This window comes from Dermacentor andersoni, chromosome 7 (assembly GCF_023375885.2).
Source record: "Dermacentor andersoni chromosome 7, qqDerAnde1_hic_scaffold, whole genome shotgun sequence".
Taxonomy (NCBI): Eukaryota; Metazoa; Arthropoda; class Arachnida; order Ixodida; family Ixodidae; genus Dermacentor; species Dermacentor andersoni.
Genome location: NC_092820.1, coordinates 8,444,299 through 8,465,507, shown reverse-complemented (window position 1 = coordinate 8,465,507; position 21,209 = coordinate 8,444,299). Strand labels below are relative to the sequence as shown.

Here is a 21,209-nt window from a genome sequence, read left to right as displayed (position 1 = left end):
CTGCTTACTTAAATGATTTAGTATTTGTTCATATAAGATATGTTCAAGTATTTTACACGGGATAGACGTAAGTGATATTGGCCTGTAGTTACCAGGGTCTTTTTTGGACCCACCTTTATGTATCGGAACAACGTGTGCAATTTTCCAGTCGTGGTAAAATACCTGTCGATAAAGATTTTTCAAAAATTAAATAAAGGTACATAGAAATTGGCCCCGCGCAACGTTTGAGCACACGTGGGGAAATTCCATCCGGACCACTAGATTTACTCTCACCAATATCCTTCAATAGTTTTCCAATTCCATTAACACTAAGCTCAACAGGAAGCATAGGCGAAATATTTGTTGTAGGTGGATGAATATGACAGGTGTGGTTGGGTAAGAATACCGAATGAAAAAAGTTGTTTAGGCACGGAGCTTTATCCCTGTCTTCTATAATTATCTTACCATTATAATTTAAGTCCTGTATTGCGAAAGAATCTGAACCACACTGTTTTAAGTACTTCCAAAACATTTTATGGTTTGATTTCATTTTGTTGCTTAGCTCGCTGAAGTAGTCATATTTAGCTTTTCCTATCTTTAGCTTATATTCAAGTGTAATTGTATGTAGTTTTGAAAAATGAGCAGCTGATTTGTTTTTCTTGAATGCGTTAAATGCCCTCATCCTTTTCTTGATAAGCTTTAGTATATGTGTTGTTGCCCATGGCTGTTTGTGCTTTTTAAGCCGTGAAGAATTAACATTGGGGACATGTACACTTACCAGCTCGAGTAACGTATTCTTCAGATTGTCCCACATATCATGCACATTACGCTCCTCAGCTAAGCACTCGAAAAGAGAAAAGAAATTACGAAGTCTCTCAGAAATTGCATCGTAGTCACCCTTCTCATAAAAGTAGACTCTTCTACCCGTAGATAACTTCGCACAGTTTTTTTCTTTATGGATACCGGCAATAACAGCCAGATGGTCGCTAATTCCGGGAATGACAGTCACATAAATTACGAAATCCGGCGAGTTACGAAACAGCAAGTCTAACACAGCGTCATTGTCCGGACCCAGAGATTCTTAGCACCCTCTGCTGCGCCACAGGTCTGACGGCCGCCGTGGTCAGTTGCTTCGCAGCTGCTGGGGACTGAGGGCCGGGATTTGATTGTTGTATTCATACAGAAGGTTGTGACCAAGTACTGCACCAGGGTGGCCAATCCTGCTCTGTTGAGGGAGTGCGTTACCGGCTCTTGTCATCGGGATCAGGCCGCACTCCAGGCCTGTTTATGCAATTTTATCAACACGCGGATTTTTTTTTAATCCGGTGGAAAATTGCGCGGCACCGGTATTCGAACCACGGTCGTATTGCGCGCGAGGCGGCACCTCTACGCCACCGCTGCACCTATATATAAGCCCTACGTTGAAAACGATCTGCGATGGGTACAGAGGCTAGGTGTACTGTGGGCCCATAGCTTCGTGCGCGACGTGTTCTCGCCGCTTAGTTCGCGTTGAAGCGAGAGTCAGCACGAAGGTGAATTCGCTCGCTGTTGCTGCCGCTCTTCCTCACGCCAGCGTTTTGACAGCGAGCGTCTGCGTTCATCGAGTGAGATGTGTTTCTGTATGCCTGTGCACGCGTGACCCCATGCTTGTTAATTTAGTAAGCGAATGTGTACGAGTTTGTACGGCCGATAAAGCTACTATCGTTGCTTTGTATAGCTGTCTACTAATTTGGTATCGCAATCGATGCTTAGGCCTTCGGGCTTAAGTGCGACTTCTTAGAAAACAACAATAATGCAGGATTATGGCACTGGAAAATATGACTTTCGACATTTTTTCATCAGGAAGCTGCTTGATTTCAATCAATCAATCAATAAATTTTTGTGCATAAGAGCATTCGTTCAACAAGGAGTGGGCGCGGGACCATCACTGTCAACATGTCTCACACTCCGCGCTTTTGCGCATTACAGGTGTTCCTGCAGCTTTTCCTGCTGTCAACCCCAGCCTTGCCTCCTGGTGAACCCGAATGCCCTCCCAGCCCGATACCATTGACGCCGCTCTGCTATCAACCGCACTACCCCTACCGCACTGCTCCGCTCGTCATCTCCGCCTACTGCGCATCATCCAAGTCTACGATGACGTCACCAGCCACAGTCGATATAAGAAGGCGCCAGTGCGACAGTTTCTTCAGTGGGCGCGGGACCATCACCGTCAACATGTCTCACACTCCGCGCTTTTGCGCATTACAGGTGTGTAACGTTTTCTCCATGTATGCCAGAAGGAGCGACGACCGTTTCCTATTATTGTTCCCGCGCCCACGAGTGCTCCGTGATATTGCTGTCGATTGTTTTTCAATGAGTGTTTTATTACTATGCTCTGGAGATAATGAGTCGAACCCAGGTCCCCCGACTCGTTCTCAGTCCTTGGCTGAACTGCAGTCCTTGCCTGACGAGCCAGGCGAACTGGTGAAAGTCATATTTCATATTCTAAAAGATCTTCAGGCTCGATCCGTGCAAGCAGCGAAAAGCCAGTCTGATATGGTCACTGACATTAAAGCCATCAAAGCCAGTAAAAAAAATATCGAAAGCAAAATTGGCGCCATCGAAAAAAGACTAGATGACCTAGAAGATAGAACGGACTCAATTGACCAAATTGATCACGATATAGCCACCATCCAGAGTTCGGTACAGTCGCTGTCGATCAATTCTGCTTCTTTGCAATCACGGCAGACCGAACTTCAGGATCAATCACGACGCTGCAACCTCATTTTTTATGGATTAGATGACCACCGGGAGTCGTGGGCTGAATCGGAAGAAAAAATTAAAGTAGTTTTGGCTGACGCACTTGACATCCTTCCGGATTCAGCCATTGAACGCGCTCATCGCCTAGGTCAATATTCGCCAGGAAAACAACGTCCAATCATTGTAAAATTTACTAACTTTAAGATAAAAGAGATGGTCCTCTCTGCCCGGAAAAAGCTGAAGGACAAAAACGTCACAGTTAATGAAGATTACTCGCCTGCTACACGTCACGCTCGGAAGAAATTAACCGAGTTTGCCAAAAGTGCATCTGACGGAGGTCCGTATCAACTCCGATATAACAAATTACTAATGAATAAGAAGTACTACATGTACGATCCCGAATCTAACTGCATTAACGAGCATACGAAGCAACCGCCATCACATGATAGTCATCCTACTAAATCTGTTAAACAGCACGCGCAGAAACCGCCCTCAGCTGATAATGCCGCCAGTTCGGCTCACGGCAGTCCGTAGGGACGCGCGAGGGGATGTGGACGCTCTTTTTCGCAGATATCCGTTCTTTTTACTAACGTCCGCAGTATCATCAGCAAACGTGACTGCCTTAACTCCGCCATCGACACCTGCAGCGCTGATATCATAGTATTAACTGAAACCTGGTTACGACCTGAAATTCGAGACCACGAACTCTTTCTTATTGCAAATAATTTCTCCATTTATCGCTGCGATCGCATTGGGCGACGAGGAGGAGGCGTGCTGCTCGCTATCACGAGAAATTGCGCTTCACAGTGCATCCACGTCCACACCCCTTTAGAAACTGTCTGGGCATGCGTCGCCCTAAATCATAAAAAAGTTATTATTGGGCTCTGTTATCGGCCCCCTACCTATACACAGAACTTCGTAAATGAATTACACGATGTTGTTAACATCGTTTCATCCCGTTACCCAAACTGTCCATTACTTTTGCTTGGTGATTTTAATATGCCAAACATAACCTGGTCTAACACTGTCCCCACGATACACCCACCTTCCACGCTAGCTAAAGAATTTTTAAAAATGTGCTCCGTTTTTTCTCTCGAACAGCTTGTAACTGAACCGACTAGAACCACAGACTCTGCTGCTAATACCCTTGACCTTGTTCTCGCTTCACAGCCCGACCTAGTTTCCAACATCACTCACGTTCCAGGAATGAGCGACCACTCTTTACTCTTTTTTCACTTAAATCTCGCACAACCTAAACATACCAAAATGACTGTAACCATCCGTAATTACAATAAAGCAGACTTTGACGCGATTAATAGAGAATTATGCTCATTCCTTGATGTTTTCCTCCAGGATTTCGACAGCCGTACAGTGGAAACTAACTGGGCAATCTTCGCAGAAAAAGTTACTTACCTAACCAACAAGTACATTCCCATTCGCATCGTAACTAGCAAGTCAGACGCTCCCTGGTATAATGTTCATATAAGACGGTTATCAAATAAAAAGAGCCGATTGTACAGGTCGGCAAAGTTTTCCTCGAGTGAAGCTCGTTGGAGCGCCTACCGATTGGCTTCAAGCGAATATGTATCAGCGCTAAGAAGCGCCAGAAACAATTTTTTATGTCACACGCTGCCGTCCATGTTAACAAATGACACCAAAAAATTCTGGCGCGTTATTAACCAAAAAGATGATCACACCATAACTCTTGTAGATAACTCTGGGAATGCCATACCCTGTGATCATATCGCATCCGTCCTCAATGAAACATTTATCCAAAACTTTTCTGTAACCTGTAATGTTTCCCCACCCACTGCACCTTGTTATGATTACCAGGCTATGTTTCCAATTACAATTGAACCCTGTGGCATCGAAACCGTGATTATATCATTGCGTCTCTCCTCTGCTCCTGGCCATGACCTAATTTCCTTGAAATTTTTGCACAGCACTGTTGTTTACTCATCTATTTTACTAGCAAACTTTTTCAACAGTCGCTTGACACAGGATACCTGCCCCTTGATTGGAAAGTCGGTAAGGTGATTCCACTTTATAAATCAGGTGACAAACACTCTCCTCTCAATTATCGGCCTATTTCACTAACCAGTATCCCATGCAAAATATTAGAACATATCCTATATTCACAGCTTGCTAACTTTCTTTAGTCAAATTCATTTTTTTCAAGTTCACAGCATGGCTTTCGAAAAACATATTCTTGTGAAACGCAGCTGGCTTCCTTCATACATAAGCTACACCTAATTCTTGATACTCGTTCAATGGCGGATTGCATTTTCCTAGACTACTCCAAAGCTTTCGATAAAGTGTCTCACAAACTGCTACTTCACAAACTACAGCTCATGAACATTGACCCCAAACTTCTTGCTTGGATTGAGTGTTTCCTTAAAAACCGTTCACAATACGTGTCAGCTAATAATCTTAACTCTCACTCAAACCCTGTCCATTCCGGCGTCCCACAAGGCTCCGTCCTCGGCCCTCTTCTTTTTCTAATCTACATCAACGACTTGCCTTCTGTTTCCTCTCATATCCATTTATTTGTGGATGACTGCGTAATCTTCAGAGAAGTAACAAGCAGTGACGATGTAACCGCTCTTCAGACTGACCTGAACGCTATTTCATTGTGGTGTAAAACATGGCTAATGGAACTTAACATCACAAAATGTAAATCTCTTCGTGTATCAAGAACTTGCAACAGTATCCCCACTTATTCCTTAGATCATGTCCTCTTAGAATCGGTAGGCTCATACAAGTACCTTGGTGAACACATCACTTCCACTCTCACTTGGTCTGCACATATCACATACATAATTAACAATGCTAATCGTATGCTTGGCTACATCCGCCGCAACTTTTCTAAAGCGCCCTCTTCCCTCAAACTGCTGTTGTACAAAACATTAATACGTCCGAAACTAGAGTACGCCGCATCCATCTGGGACCCTCATCATGAAAACCTAATATATTCACTAGAAACGGTCAAAAATAACTCGGTTCGCTTCATTCTTTCCAACTATAACAGGACCGCTAGCATATCTTTAATGAAATCAAGCCTTAATCTACCAACCCTAGCCTCACGTCGCAAAGCGTTTCGTATCTGTCTGTTCCATAAGATGTTTCATCATCCACACCTGCGTAGCGAATTAATCCCTCCCCCACGTCACCTATCATCTCGACTAGATCATGCCTACAAGGTCGGTGTCCCATTTTGTAGAACTAACGCTTTCTTCCAGTCATTTATACCTGGTACAGCAGCAGAGTGGAATCACCTTCCCGCACTGACAGCCACCATCAAAGATTACCAGCTTTTCAAGAACGCCTTAGCTAATATTGTATGAGTAGACACACTTGTTAACTATTATTGCAATACTCCTATTCCTTGTATCACATTTCCTATTTTTTTCTTGTTTTGTATGCCTCTAACCACTCCCCTCTCCAATGCCAATGGCCCTGAGGGTACATGAAATAAATAAATAAATAAAAACTCACCGAAGCCGGCCTATGCAGCCGCTCGTCGGGCGTGGGCTCTCGCCTCGGGTACGCGGGATGCGCGTCGTGCAATCCTATGAGCCGGAAAGCTTCCGGCAGCTCGCATAAGCTGATCACCGACACGTGCTGCTGGTCGTCTCGAGGCGGCGTCTCGTACTCGTCCTTCGAGTTCTCGTCGTCGGCGTCCGTGCCTGAGCGCCTGCAGGCGTACGCCCGCCACAGGTTGGCCTCTTCTATGTTGCCCAGAGACCATCGGTCCTCGCGCGACGTCGGTGCCAGCGGCGCCGCCGGAGCGTCGAAGTAGATGGAAGGCTCGTCCGAGTGCATCCGCGTCAGCACGTGGTTTCCCCACGCGCGCGATGCTGGGTCCACGGGCGTCTGAGGAGGTTGCTGCTGCCCTCCTCCGGGCGTCGGGAAGTCGTCCCGCCGACTTCCCAGCGAGGGCGACCTCTCCATGCTCGGCTTCTTGAGGATCCCCTTGGGCGCGGGCATTCCGGTGGCGCTTGCCGACCGCTGCACCGACCGACTCTCGGTGACCGATTCCTCCCTGTTCTTCACCTCCAAGGCTTCCTTCTTGGGCGCCGTCTCTTCTTCGGGCGTCCGCAGGTGAATAGAGGGTAGAGACGCTCTGCGTTCCTCGCCCTCCTCACTGCACCTAGCGGCAACGTTCCGAGTCACATCCACCTCGTAGACGTTGTCGTCGAACGAAGCCTGCTGTCTTAGCGGCGGCTGAAGGTGGGAGCGGATGTGCTGGCCCATCGACGGGCAGCTCCATACGCGCGGCAACCCCAGAGGCACAGGACCCTGGAGGGGAAAGCCGGCCAGAGTGATGTGGTAGTCGGCAGGCTGGGAGACGGCGCGACGCACGGCCCTCTTGGCGTCCACTTCCTCCTGTATCACCATGCGGCCTTCTTCGAGCCTCTTCCTCCTCTCGTCGTCCCCGCTCGCGTGGGCAGACTTGCCCGCAGGCCTCCCCGCCATTTTATCCAGGGCGTAACCGGACGAGTCCCTCTTGATTACTCGGTGGTCGGGAGAGGTCAGGGGCGCGTTCTCGTCCATCTCGTCGTGGTCTGTCTCCTCGCTATCATCAAACGACGCCTGCCACTTGGAGGCGAGCGTCATGGCCGCCGCCGCTCCCTTGGTGACCTGCTGCATCGCGGATATGTTGTCGTCGTCTGCCACCGCGAACTGCGTCAGCGAGACGTCTCGGTGGTACGGCCTTCGGTGCAGCCTCCGGTGCTGCTGACGCTGTTCCAGGTTGGTGGCTTTCGGGTCCGTGGGAGGCGTGCTCACAGGCTGAGGGGGCGGAGCCTGTTGCTTCGAACCGACGACAACATCTCTTCCGGCGGACGCCGCAGCTGCAATCTGCAGCACTTGCTCGAGGGGCGAAGGCTCTTTAGACAAGTCGGCAGTGTCTGGCTGCGCCGTGGCTTCTTCGAGTCCCGCGGACGCGGTCGCTACCCTTTCCGGCAAGTTTGCGGCCGCCCCGATGTGCAGACGAGGCAGCCTCTTGGGGGAGCGCTCTTCGTGCGACGGGCTGTCCCGGGCCGAGGCGGTGCCGGCGTCTACTGTGATGCGCGGCGCCGCTTGAGGCCTTTCGTCAAGCCCATTGTCGTGACCGTTCTCGGCGCCCGAGGACAGATCTGCCTTCTTGTCTTTGGTGGCCAGTTTCTGCGAGAAGATGCCATATTGAAGCGAAATTACACGTAATGAAGGCATACTGGCAAATTTAAAGCCTATTGCGTGTATTGAGAAAGTGACCCATTTTACCCCTTAAAACAAGACATCAGGCAACACGTAAGGCAACTCTGTGTGGAAAAAAAAAATTATGAACAAGGTTAATTTCATCGAAACACCAAGAGCGACCGTTCAGCTTAGCGAAAGACCGCCAAGTTTCTCTCGCTGGATTTGTTGCCTTGGCTCAGCTAAGGTGTAAGGTACCAGAACAAGCTTGCCGTTTTATGTCTCGGCTTTACAGTTTCGTTGTCCTTACAAAAATTTACTAATACGTAGCAGCCCAGGTCAAGTTTACTGTAGGTCCTGGCCAACCACTCTGCCTTTCTATGAACGAATTCCTTTTTTCTCTCGTCCTACACTTCTACTTTATATATTGTGATGAACACTGTGATTTAAAAGATCACAAAATATTTTTGTACAAAAATCGGGCCGCTGGGTTGTCCTTCTTTTCGTTCATTAATCGTTAATGTTTTCGTTCGTTAATCGCGCAAGGTATTACTTTTACCCCTTTCCCCAGCACAGGGTAGCCAGCCCGTAATTACGCTGGCTAAGCAGCACGTGTTTCCTTCCTTTTTGTCTCTCCCTCTTAATGGTACTTTTCACCTTAGCGCTATCGCTCCTGTGGTGTGCCCTGAAAACTACGTTACGCAACCTATATAGTCACTTTAGCGACCTCTCTGATTTTGTCATAGGAGAAGCTGGTATGAAACGCGTGAAAGAAACAGCGGAGAAGCCCGCAAATTGTCCGCAAATATATGTAGGTAAAGATGCAGACATTGCATGAAATTTTTTTATGACACCCGTTACCCCAGTGGTGTGTTGGTTCGTTTCGGAGGGTGTGTTTTTTTTTTCGCTGTCAAATATTTGGTTTTACCATAATGAGGTTGTTTTATACATGTCACTGAATAGAAATGGAGGCGTCTCCCAGCAAGCTCGAATTGCTGGTGTATTGCGCCAGGCAATGTTTTATTAAATTCTAAAGTACTTAGTGCCAAAGACACGATATGATTCATTTCGGTTCATTTCGGCCGCCTTTAACGTGCACCCAGCGCGCGGTACACGGGAGTGTATCTAGTTAGCCTGCATCAACCAAAATTTGTGGCGAAAGTGATGGCAGAAATGGTGCTAACATTTTCAAGATATTTTTTTGTTCAGATTCGTTAATCTCATCGTATCCTGTGCCGCTATCAACTTATTGACTCTGCTACCCTTGCGTTCGCACCCATTGTACTCTAATAAGCTACCTCTTGTGCATTGCATTACGTGACCTACTTAGCCTGAATTATTTCGATTACCTTTAGCCAGGAACGCAAGAAGTCGAAACGGTCAGTTATGACTTCAACGTTATCCTCTGAATAGTTTACCTCATTGTTAGCGGCCGGCGCCAAGTGGCACTCCCTGGACGGGTTGTTGTTGTTCCTGTTGTTGTTCTCTGTGAGCGCCATCTGGTGTGTGGGCACTTCCCGAGGCATTTGGTTGATGCTGTCGATGTCCCTCTTGGCCGCCTCCCACTGGGGGAGAATGCGTGGCCCCTGGTGGCTTCGCAGTGTCGTCGAAGTGGGACGCGGCTCCTTGGACAACAGCGCCTGCGTTCGCGGAACGCCGCGAGGCCGTCAGCATTCAAACCAGACAAAGGTAACTAATTGGGCTGTATGAACGTTAGCTCCGTTTGGCCTGTTCGCAGACTGCTTTGATCAAGGCGTCAAGCACGTGACGCGAGCACAAGTATAGAGCGCAGTCAGAAGGCACAAGGGACCACACAGCACGCGAAGCCCAAGGGCGAGGCTCACTGTGGTTTTTGACTTCCGGTGCCGCGAGTGCAGCGCCGACAATAAACTAGACAGTTCTGAGCGCGCACACTGCTCGCCCATGTGAAGCGAAATGCTGCACGGCACAGAAAGCGCGCGCGATGACTCAAATACGGCAGGCTGGAGGAAATGGCTGCTGGGGATGCCTGACTTGAAATGGGCATGCATGGGTCCGGTCTTATGTGATACCCTAACGGCGACACAACTTGAGCCAGAAAAGTACGCCTCTTACATTCGCATCATTTATGACTGCCCAATGCCGAGGTTGTCTTCATCGGTAGACTTGCAGTCATGTTTCGCCAGCGCCGTTACGGGCAGCGGAGCCTTCACTTGCAAGCACACAAAAGATCTCGTACCACTGGGTGTCTGGTAAGTGCTGCGGCTTAAGAATAAAACAGTCTTTTCTTAGAAAGAACAGATTCTGATAGTAGAACACCGATGTAACGAACACAGATACAGCAAAATATATCGGACAGGCCGAATGCGTTTCAGTTTCGAATGTGACTTCTTTACGGCGACGTTCAGCTTTATAAGCATCGAACAATCGGTCCTATAGAGAAACGAGAGCGGGAAGTTAGACCCCGAGATGTTCGGTTAGTTTTTTTTTTATGTTGCGATGATTTGCCTAGAAAAAAAAAAAAACATTCGTAGCAATCTGCCCAAATTTTGTGAACCAGGTAAAATACGCTACGAAGAAATTAGACGAGAAGATCAAATAAGGTAGACAGCCATTTTAAAGGCCAGGAAAAAATATCTTTTAAGGCATCCAACGATGACAAAAAAATTGAGAGGTCACAGCACAGGCCTACATAACGCAGTCCTTGCATCGAGCGAAAATTGGGGCGCTATGACGTAAAACTATTCCAATATGTTTTTATTCCAATCTCCTGACGTCAAATTTGCGTAACCGCCGACGCAAGCATCGGGCGGTCACCCGCAGAGTTGTCTGAGCAGACTAATCAAATGCTCTCTTCGTTCATAGGCGGTCGCCTTTGTTTGCTTGAAAAACGAATAACATCGCCTGCACTGAGCGGCTTGTCTGATCTAATTGGCTCACAAGAGGCCAGGAGCACGCTCAAGTGGAGAAGGATTCAATGGGGCGCAGCCACTGGATTGAAAATCGATAACCGGATGAAGAGGGTGGTACCGGCGTCTGCGATTGGTCCGCTTTCCCTTACTCAGCTTGCGGTGGCTCGTCGATAATCACGCCGGCATGGAACGGCAGCTGAACAATGACGCTAAAACTGATCCTCAGCAAAGAGTTGGCAGAACGAGGTAGTAAACGTGCCGAAAGGGTTCAAAAATGTTACACGGCCATGCAAAAAGTTTTATTACACGCAAATCAACCCATGCTCTCCCACAGTAGCCAGTGCCTGAGCGATCGGCGGCAGCCATCTTTTATTCCTTTCGGAACGCCGCACCTTGCGGCTATTCAGAAAAAAATTCAGTTTTGTTCGGTATAATAATGCTTCTTTAACGCGTACACGTCACTTTGATGCGGTGAGTTTTTGTGGTTTCGTGACGTCGCGTGAGAGGCAGGGGAAGTGGGTGCAGCCCCAAGACATTTGACCAATAGCCGAGTGCTATTGGCGAAAAGGTGCCGAATCAGAAATAGCTATATTTCTTTTGTTCGGTCAAATCATGCATAACCAGTGTTTACACGTTATATCAGATGGGGAGCTATGGCGGTTTTTGTGACGTTGCGTGCCAGACAGGTGAAGTGGGGGTGGTCCAAAAATGTTTTTGACGAATCGCAGAGGGCTGATTGCAGAATTGGAATAGAAAAGTTTGGGAATAGTTTTACGTTAAAGCGCCCTTGCTTACTGAACATATGGAAGAATGTTCGAGCAATATAGTAGAAGGTACGGATGAAGTCAGTGGCCGCACAGAAGCGCTAACTTGAACAAATTAATTTACATGAAATAGGAATAATAGATATCATTTATCTTTTTAGCTCGAACCCTTAAAAAAAGGCGCCCGAGTTACTTCATTGAATATGTATTACCTGCCCAAGTGAAGATCATTTGCAAGAAAAACAAAAACGATCTATCATTACTTCATAGTTGAACTACTTACATCAATTTTACCGTTTCAATAATTACTACCTTTCAGGCCCATACTTACATTGAAAAGATGAAAAGTCCAGTTCTGTGTTGGACTATTTGAAACTGGTAATCTAGGTGGACGTATTAACGGCCGTCAAATCACTCACTCAAGATGGCGCACGCGACACTATAAGGCTCGGCTTGTGGTCCGGTCACCATGTGAGGCTTCAAGAGTGGCGCGTAAAATGAAGCTGCCCTCGCGCTTCTCTCGTCCCACAAGGTGAAGCCGAGTTTCGCTTGGTGCATTTCGCCGTACCACGCGATGGAGCGACTAGCCTCGCAGCTGAAATGAGCTCCCTGCAATAATCACCGGAAGGAACTCGTTCGGCCACCAAGGCACATGTCCTGTCTTCGTTCGTGGGGCTTCGTTGATTGCGTTTTACCTGGGCCTACGTTAGCCTAAATGTCAAAGCAATAATGCTTCTTTAAATGCAAAAGGTAATAAGATTGTGCAAACACGCATGACCTCTGCTAATTGCAGTGGTTCCGCTTGTCCACGCATGACGCGTGAGTGGCGTAATGGTTTGAACGTTGGGCTTCTGTGCTGCAGGCGATGTGTTCGAATCATGCCGTAAGACAAATTTAATAATGTTTATTAATTTATCTAAACCACAGTGCTTTCTTGTAAACGATCCCTTTGCAAAGCCACGAAACCATTTAACGCCACAAGAACCAATTTTATGCAAATCCTTGTGCTATACCCATCATTCCCAGGCTGACTGAGCTGCCCTGTTTACAGCTCCCGCATACAGTAGCGCCACAGTTCGCTCTAGTGATTACTGAATGAAACTCTAGGGAAATAATTGGGTCTTCCGGCAATCGGAGGTTGCGCCTGTCATCTTTTGTTGCACCGATCGTTGGGCAGTCCTTGACCTAATCTCAACCTTAAAGTTTCTGCCCCACATTTGGCCCAACCTCGAAAGGTTAACAGAAGGCACCTCAGCCACCCAATACAAGTTGAATCCACTCTGCAGTATATTCGCGAACAAAAGGCAAGTCTGCAAGCAACAGCGTACAACTCAGAGCTGACGACGGTTGTTCTGGGACGGAATTAGAACCTTAAAAGGGCGTACAGACTTGAAGAGCGTGCAGCTACCAAAGTGTACTGAAGCCCCACAGCACTACTGCGACGAAGCCTTTCCGCCATACGTTCGTGTAAAGTAAGGGCTTTCGTGATGGCGCGAGTTCTCTTGTGTCGCTTTTCACAGGCGTCTGGTAGGAAAAACAGGAAGAGCGCTGTGGAAAGACAGCGGAGGTGCATCGTACCGGAGATATGGCGGGCGCACCGTCGTACAACGGCTCCGGCGCCATGTGGTCGCCTCTTTCGTCGTAGCTGGCCATGATGTTGTCGTCCAGCTCCGCGCCAAGCAGGGCACTCCTGCAAAGTAGGAGCGGGTGGTCGAGCACAGCGACCAATCGAGCCTTGCGCGGGCAGGTATGCACCTCCAGTGAGAATGTATTGGTCTTTATTTACAAAATATTAGAATCGTTCGATTTTGCGGTTTCGTGACTGAAGCGCCACCGACACTTTCCCCGTGGGTGACGGCGCTGTTCTTGTACGAAGGAGCTATAGCCTTCAAAATATATTAAAAATAATATTTAGCAATATTTGGTAAGCATGTTTGTATAAAAGTGTACGTACCGTGCTTCTAATACGTTCTGAAATGATGTGCTCCAATCCCCGAGACCCTCTTGCTTTTGTTGCTTATCAGTGCATAACAGAGAGCGCACCGAGCACTCTATGTGTACCCGCGCCTTTTTTCGACTATAAAAAAAAAAAAAAAGAAACGAACGCAGTTGGCGTATTAGCCGCAGGGGTGACTTTTTGAATGTCGCAATTGCTCAGTTATACGGAGTAACACCAGGTTGTCATGAGTAATGCAGAAAACCCCGAGTATGACTCACGCTGGTATTTCATCCGAGTTTGCATTAGGGTGGTTAGTCAACAATGATAGTGCAGATGTAATTTTAATCCATGTAAAGTTAATTGGTTGTTCAGTTCGGAACAAACCAAAAAAGTTGTTTCAAGATGCCCCAAAGTTGACTCACCGAAACGATTTTTCTCGAGTCTACGCGAAAATTGTCCTCACCGCGCAACTAATGCGTCGTACTTTGTGACATTGGGCTTCAACTGCGCAATCTCTACATTAATCCCATTTACCGGAGAAAAAGAAAAGAATATATATATATATATATATATATATATATATATATATATATATATATATATATATATATATATATATATATATATATTGAAACGCCGGCAAAGCAATTTCCTGACTTCATGGTAAAAAGTTCCTCTGGGAACAGGCATACAAGAATGAACCCGTCTTTAAAATATGCGCATGTGGTTTCAGGTGCAAGCACGCCGTTAAACTAACTCGTGTGAAAATATATACAGCCGCCAGAACCTCAGTTTTGTTCGTCAACGACATCTACCACAACTGAAGATGGTTCGGGGTGCTTCGGTTGCTTCTGTTGGGCATGCGCTGCCAGCTCTGCGGGCGAATGTCTCGCATTTCGCTTTTCATTGATTCGATCCGAGTCATCCGCAAGCCCACGAAGCAGTCGTATAGCCTTTCATCTAGCCTAGTTAAGCAACCAAGCGCCAGGCTACGCAGTAACGCGGTGCATCTACCGAGACAAAATCTGTTGAAAGGCGTTTCGTGTCAAGTACAGCGCAGCCGGAACATATTTCCAGTATTTCTACTTTCCTCAGAGCCGTGTCTTATAATTGTTCCACCGTTCACACACTTGTGGCAACACGGGGTGCAGCAGTGATTATTCCACCAAAACGCGCACCCTTGCTGGGCCCCCTTGGAGACGACGGCTCCCAGCGGCGGCGCCGGCTCCGAGCCGAGCGGCTTCTCCCAGTCGTACGGGTCGGAGTCGCGCACCCCGCGGCGCTTCATGCAGTGCTCGAAGAGCCCCGCCAGCACGGGGTAGTCCGGCCGGTCGTAGTAGTCCAGCGACGAGATGTGCTCCAGGAACTGGCGGAAGTCCGACGGAAGGTGCTTCAGCAGGAGCCGGTGGTCGTACTTCTCCTTCATCAGGCCCACCTGCGAGTGTGACGTTGAGAGCACCGAGCAATAAAGGAACGCTATCGGGCTAGGTCGGCACGTTATTCGCACCGAAGCCCGTTTGATGTGTGCCAGCTTTGGTGGCCGTCGCGTGGCGTTGCGCTGCTGTGCACGATTCCCGACGGCCGTGCTTCAATTGGGCCGCAATGGCGAACAAAGGTGCTAGCATGAACCTGAGTTGGTCAACATTAACCCCGAGTTAATCGATACGGCATTCCTCGTAATCACATCGTTCTTCTCGCACGTAAAACCGTGCATTTATTTTAATTAATTTATTGATTGCACAATACTGCAGGCCAATATGGTCCAAGCAGGAGCGGAGTTACAATACAATGAGAAAAGGGAACAGCACAGAAATAGTTACCAACGATTCTCTTAGGACAAATGTCACAACAATTGTTTTGCTACGACAATACTTAGCACGAGATAAATGCAGTTATAGGGTTTTATCAAACTCAACAACGTCGCGCACAAATTAAGGGAGATAGTTCTTGTCAGAAACTGTGCGTCAGAAAAAAAAAACTGTTTGAAAGCTTGTGCGTCGCGCGGCTCGTTAAAATAACCGAGCTTTTGACAGTAAACTGCAGCAGAAACGTCGCAAAGCACACGCGAGCTGCACGCGATAGCTTCGGATTGTAATCCAAACAGGCGAGAACACATAATTGTGTTTCGAGGATACGCCAACACAAAAACCTCTATTGTTAGACAAATATTCCAATATATATGCTGAAAAACGCCGATTTGCGGTATCCTTGAAACAACCATGGCAGGGTATCTAAAACAGGCCCTTGTACGATATCCTTGGAACCTTAGCGGTAACACATGCGAAACTCGACGCGCGGAGAGCGTCCTATTTGTCTCCGAACCGGTGCATGTTTCCAATGCGCTATGGACGACATGTTTTCACTGGCAAGCAGGCATACTATATATGTGCACACCTTACACGTCAACAGGAATGTATGCAATAAAAATAGTTTAAAGAAGACAAAATGCGTCTAAATGTTGCAGGAACTCAAGCTGCCTGCAGCATAACGAAGTAGCACTACTAAGGTAAACTTCTCTCTTTCTCATCTTTTGAGTTCTGTTAAATTTCCATGCACCATGTGTCACTATTGAGACACCTCGATTAAAATAAATCTGCAGGAAGGCAGAAGGGCAGCGGATTGGGCGAGTTGGTGCTCCATGGTAACAATAAAATTCAGACAGGACCAGAAAGAGGAGGAGAAAATAAATCAGTTGTTAGTTCAGCGCCGTGTTTGTCTCCTCCTCTTTCTGGTCCTGTCGTCTAGCGCTGTTTGAATTTTATTGTAACTGCAGGAAGGTTCTGGCAAAAAAAAACCCACACACACACATCGAACTTCGAAGTGGGCCGGGCAGCCGAGGGAGCCAGTTCTCGTGACGTCAAGACGTCAGAGCATACGCACACATGACCTATGAACCTATAGCCTAGCAGCATCTTGCGACAAGGCATTCAGCTAGAAATTCTCAACGTTCTTGTACTCCACGCACATGTTGTGGCAAACACATAAAATAAATGTTTTAAAGGCTCTTGTATCGAGGTTTCCTTGCTGCCGAAAGCTTTACGCTAGTAAATAAGTTTCCGCACTCGTTTATTGCAATAAGGATCCTACGCACAGGGGACAGCACTAAAGGGCAGGGCAAGCCAGCAGGCACTTACGGGGCTCTGTTTGTCTGCATTGCTCCTTATCTGTTCTGTCCTCAAGCGCTATCCCCTGTAAATATTGAGAGGTGTACTTGTTTGCCTTTATCGGGCGACACGTTTCACCGCCTAAAAAATTTTATCGCACAGCGCAGGACGCGCCTGCATGTATCGGAAGTTTCTGGAATGTTATCGATGGTTCCATCCGTTGTCTGTGACCGAACCTTGTGTAGTCTGATTGCATGTGTGCGGGACTCGAATAATGTAGAACTTTGTGGAAGGCACGCGTGTCTCGCCGATTAATCTGGAACATTCGACGACTGATGCATAAAAGCCGACGCGCTTGACCCGCTCATGAGACTTTCGATGATAGCCGACCTTGTCCGCCGCTATCGTTGTGCTATAAGTGTAGCCAGTTTTTGTGGGCACAGGTTCGCCATATAAAAGCTAGTTTTGTCTTTTACAGTATCGCTACTGTGTTCTTCAACGTCACCACCACGTGACAATATGGCGATGAAAGAGGTCAGGAGAATGTACCTGGAACTATCGCCCGGATTTGTACACCTCTGCAGATTGCGGTACTTCTTCTGGGACCTAGTGCCGAAACGTATGACATAACGGGAAGAAGCCGTCCAGAAGTGGAGACTTTTGTCCGTTTTGCCCCAAGTGACTGCGCTAATTAAGCCCTAGAAAAAAAGTACCAACAAGGCTGAAATTTGAACTCTTGTGAGGGGTGTTCAACCTCTGTCAGAGGTGCCATAGAGTGTTGTGTTTGCTATGGACTGCATCATACTAGGAGGCACAAAGTGTTGATATGGCTGGGCGTTTGTAGCTTACAGATTATAGAGAGATAAATTGAGCGACCTTGTGCGGTGCTTGATTTTGCCATATTGCGTGTACATGTGAATAATACCTGCTCCTTGTCCTTGATCTTCCGCCAGGGTAGCTGCCCGTTGACAAACTCCACCAGCATGTAGAAGAGGGACCACAGGTCGTCGTGCCTCCCCATTTCCTGCAGAAACAAAGCAGACATCATCAGGTAAGACAATCAAATCAACGCATCATCAGCCTTATAAGCACAGTCCTCACTGGAAGCCTGTACGTCGCAGCTTATTTGTTTTAATGCGATTAGCAATATTAATCTTCTTCCGCGTCCGTCTGTCTGTCTGTCTAAAAAATCATTTAAAATTCGCCTAGTGCTGATCAGAAGCCGCGTCACACCGTTTCCTTAAACGCAGCAGCTCTGCGCGCCGCGAATGGCTGCGGGCAGTGACGGCGTGATTCTCGGAGTGGAGCAAGCACCGCACCAAAAAGGGAGGGGATTTCACGGGCGCACAAGGCGCTGCGTGTCCCAGAGGAAGCGCGAGAGCACACAGCCAGCCCACGACGTATTTCGGCGGCAGCGGCAATATGACGCGTCGCTAGATTACTAATAGCGCTAAGGTCGACAGTCATCTTTGAGATTGGTTCTGATAGAATTCGATCGTTCGTTTCGGTCTGGTCTTTTGTGTTAACCTCACCCTCCTGTTTCTGCATTCTTCTCGTATGATACCTTCTGATGTTCTGCAGTATTGCTGTTGTGTCAGTGTATAAAGCAAGACTTATTATGTGTTGACTTAAATGAGCGTCAGGAGCGTGGATTTACAGTGTGCACTATTGAAACCGTAAATACTCGCCCAACTGTAGCACTTAAAGTGAGATGCTTAAAGAAACAATTTGAAAGCGATCAAGACTCTACTTCTGTAAATGGTACAAAAACGCAATTACATGGGTGACTTGCGGCGTACGCATGGAATGTAACTAATCCAGTGTCAGTTAGCTCAATGGAAAGGCATTACAGTGCAATTGAATCGTGTTTCGTCACTAATGCAGAATAACTCTAGGCAAGTATATTTATGTTACCAAAGGAACCAGTCCTAAACCAGACCAATGATGCAGAAGCTTGCTGTGAAATGCTGCCAAGACGGCCATCACCGGAATTATTTGCCGCATGGTTTGTACAGGGACATTGCAATATTTAAAATGTCAAACTATGATATGGTAGAAAAAACGCATGAATAGCAAAGACGCAATTCTTATCGAACATGTCAAACATATTACAAGGACTTACCGAAGTAAATGCTTGGCGACTGAACTTCCAGAGGATGCTAACGACATCTCGGTCTTTTGCTCCTCGACAAAGAACGCTGACAATTCAATGGCCAAACAGTTCACCGTGTCAAGAACCCACATGTTCTTGCAGACCCTGGAACATGTCTTGGAGTCAGGCATGAACATGTGCGTCAGCGCTTGCTTTGCCTTTTCGTTTTTGTATCCTCTTCGCCTGCTGTTAATTCCAAGTCTTGAGATCATATACGCTATGTTCGGGTTACCTACGTGTACTCACTGTGCGTGCCGGATCAACAAAACACTGCCGTCTTCTTGGATGCACCACTTACGTAGATGAGAATCATGATATTTTGTGCAGCGTCACCACGAGCCTTGTCATCGCCCTATCGTGCACCATTGGCGACGGAGGGCTAAAGATGCATGTTCTCCATAGACAATAGTGTTTGGCTGTAGCAGATAATTTCGCTTTGAAAAGTAACTGTAAACGAGGAATTTATAGTTGATTTGTCCCTACCACTCTATATAAAATGCCATGCTTTCTTTTTGTCAGCAGCGAGCACCGAAAATGTGAACAGTGTGCTCGAGTCAACGCTGCGTAAGTGGCACCACCACCAGCGATGGCCTCCTAGGTTCGCCGCCTGCGGGGTGCGCGGCCAGCGACCACTCGCCTTGTTCTTGTGGGCGTTGACCGAAGCGTAGCGCACAGTTCCTCGGAATCCGGCGGCTGCTCGCGGTGGCCGCACTTCGCCCGTGGTGGTGACGTACTGGCGAGCCAGGCCGAAGTCCAGCATGTACACCTTCCGCGACGAGTGGTGCGTCCGGCCCATGGCGAAGTTGGACTGCGAACACGGCGGCACTCTCTCAACGAACGCACACAGGCCAGCGCTGACATGCGAGTGTCAACGCCAATCAATGCTTGCACGTGTAGCTTGTTCGCATGACGTAGCAGTTGTCTCTTCACAAGCTGCACAGCTCCATTTGTGCCTTTTGCTAATCTCAACTTCTATCAGCCTCCGATTATTGCCAAAATAATACAGTTGTCGTTATACGCCCTAACGTCGTACATATCTCTAGATCTGCTTTCCATCAAGCGTCGGCCAGTCCTTATTTTGTATTTAAGTTCCTATCATATCCCTAATTTCCGGCTGTGATGGTAAAGCGTTTATGTGCCATAATTCCTTTACAGATAACGACAAGCTAATGTTTCTCGCTCCAACGTGTCCCCAAAGTGCGCACTTGGAGTCATTTGTACTATTCTGCAGATTCCTTCTGATCATCAATGTTCATCGCGACAAGCTGATTTAATATGCGTAGTCATTATTATGGTCTATTATTGTCTCAAAGGCACACTTGCCAACAGGTACAAGCACGCAACAGAAATGTTCCGCTTTCTCTGTGTTGGTTGTCTGTAGGCAAGTGACGCCCATACGAACGCGCAAAATCTTCAGCCGTAACCGCGAAGGGCCGCCTGCTTGCGGAAATACAGAAGGGGACCAGGAATGTGGAGAATGAAACCACTGTGCCAAGCACACAAGAAATATTTAGAATAACGGCGCGCCAAAACGTACGAAAATTCGCTATAGCCGTTCAATACAAAAAAAAACAGAGTAATAATAAAACAATAATTTTAATATATTTTCGCAAGTAAGAGGAAAGAGCAATTAATAAGGCATTGTGCGAAATATGCCCAACAGAATGAAAAAAAAAACAGAAAGCACGTTTTCTGGAGGTATCAATCAAGATGTATTGTAATCTCCTCAGACTGTTACGCATAACAGTGTTCTCGACACTATAGTGCTGACACCAGTTCTTCATCTTAAAGATGGGTGCCCAGTTATTTATTGGGTTCCCCATTTGAGGTGGAAATATCACATAAGCATGTTATTAGCAAAGAAAACCATTCCGTCGCTTAACTCCGACGTAACATTAGTCGGGTCCTTATAGCTGCGAAAATAACAATGTTTAAAACACTAGTGCACCAAAAATTATGAGTATGCATGCTCCACATGAGGTCCCTTTCAATCGCACTGAATATCATTCCTAGAAATGGTATAGGTTAAAGCAGCGCGGTTTATTTTGAATAATTATAATCGCACCAACAGTACCTCCGAAATCTATTAATCTCTTTCGAATCGATTTCGAATCGAAATCTCTTTCCTTGCAGTCACTTAAAACACGCCGCAAAGCATTTCGTCTTACGCCTTCTGACAACATATACCACCAGCCAGTTTTTGAAGGTCAGTTTGTTGAAACAACTCCATACCGTTTTGTGTTCCGGCTTGTGCTCCAGTGCGCATCAACTAAGTTCGTTGGAGCCCCGTGTTATTGTTCGGTGCGCTTTGGTAACAACCATAAGGCAAACGTCACTATTTGTCGCACTAACGGCTTTCTTAAATTTATACCGCGCACGTTCAAAGAGTGGGACCACCTTCCATCAGACACGTTCCTATTTCAGCCCGTAGCTTGTTTTCCCTTAGAACTGAGGTGAAACAGT

General features: G+C 47.2%; 1 protein-coding gene across 2 annotated transcripts in view; it reads right to left on the bottom strand.

Annotated features, from left to right (window-relative positions):
• Positions 1-21,209, bottom strand: part of Asator (tau-tubulin kinase asator) — a 364,070-nt gene that overhangs the window by 29,844 nt on the left and 313,017 nt on the right. For both annotated transcript variants that reach the window (XM_050182415.3, XM_072289151.1), the window contains exons 5-10: positions 19,384-19,554; positions 17,520-17,618; positions 14,669-14,925; positions 13,130-13,241; positions 9,315-9,536; positions 6,214-7,884 (exon numbers count right to left, since the gene is read on the bottom strand). In XM_050182415.3, the coding sequence (XP_050038372.3) occupies positions 6,214-7,884; positions 9,315-9,536; positions 13,130-13,241; positions 14,669-14,925; positions 17,520-17,618; positions 19,384-19,554 (2,532 nt within the window). The remainder of the gene's footprint in view (positions 1-6,213; positions 7,885-9,314; positions 9,537-13,129; positions 13,242-14,668; positions 14,926-17,519; positions 17,619-19,383; positions 19,555-21,209) is intronic.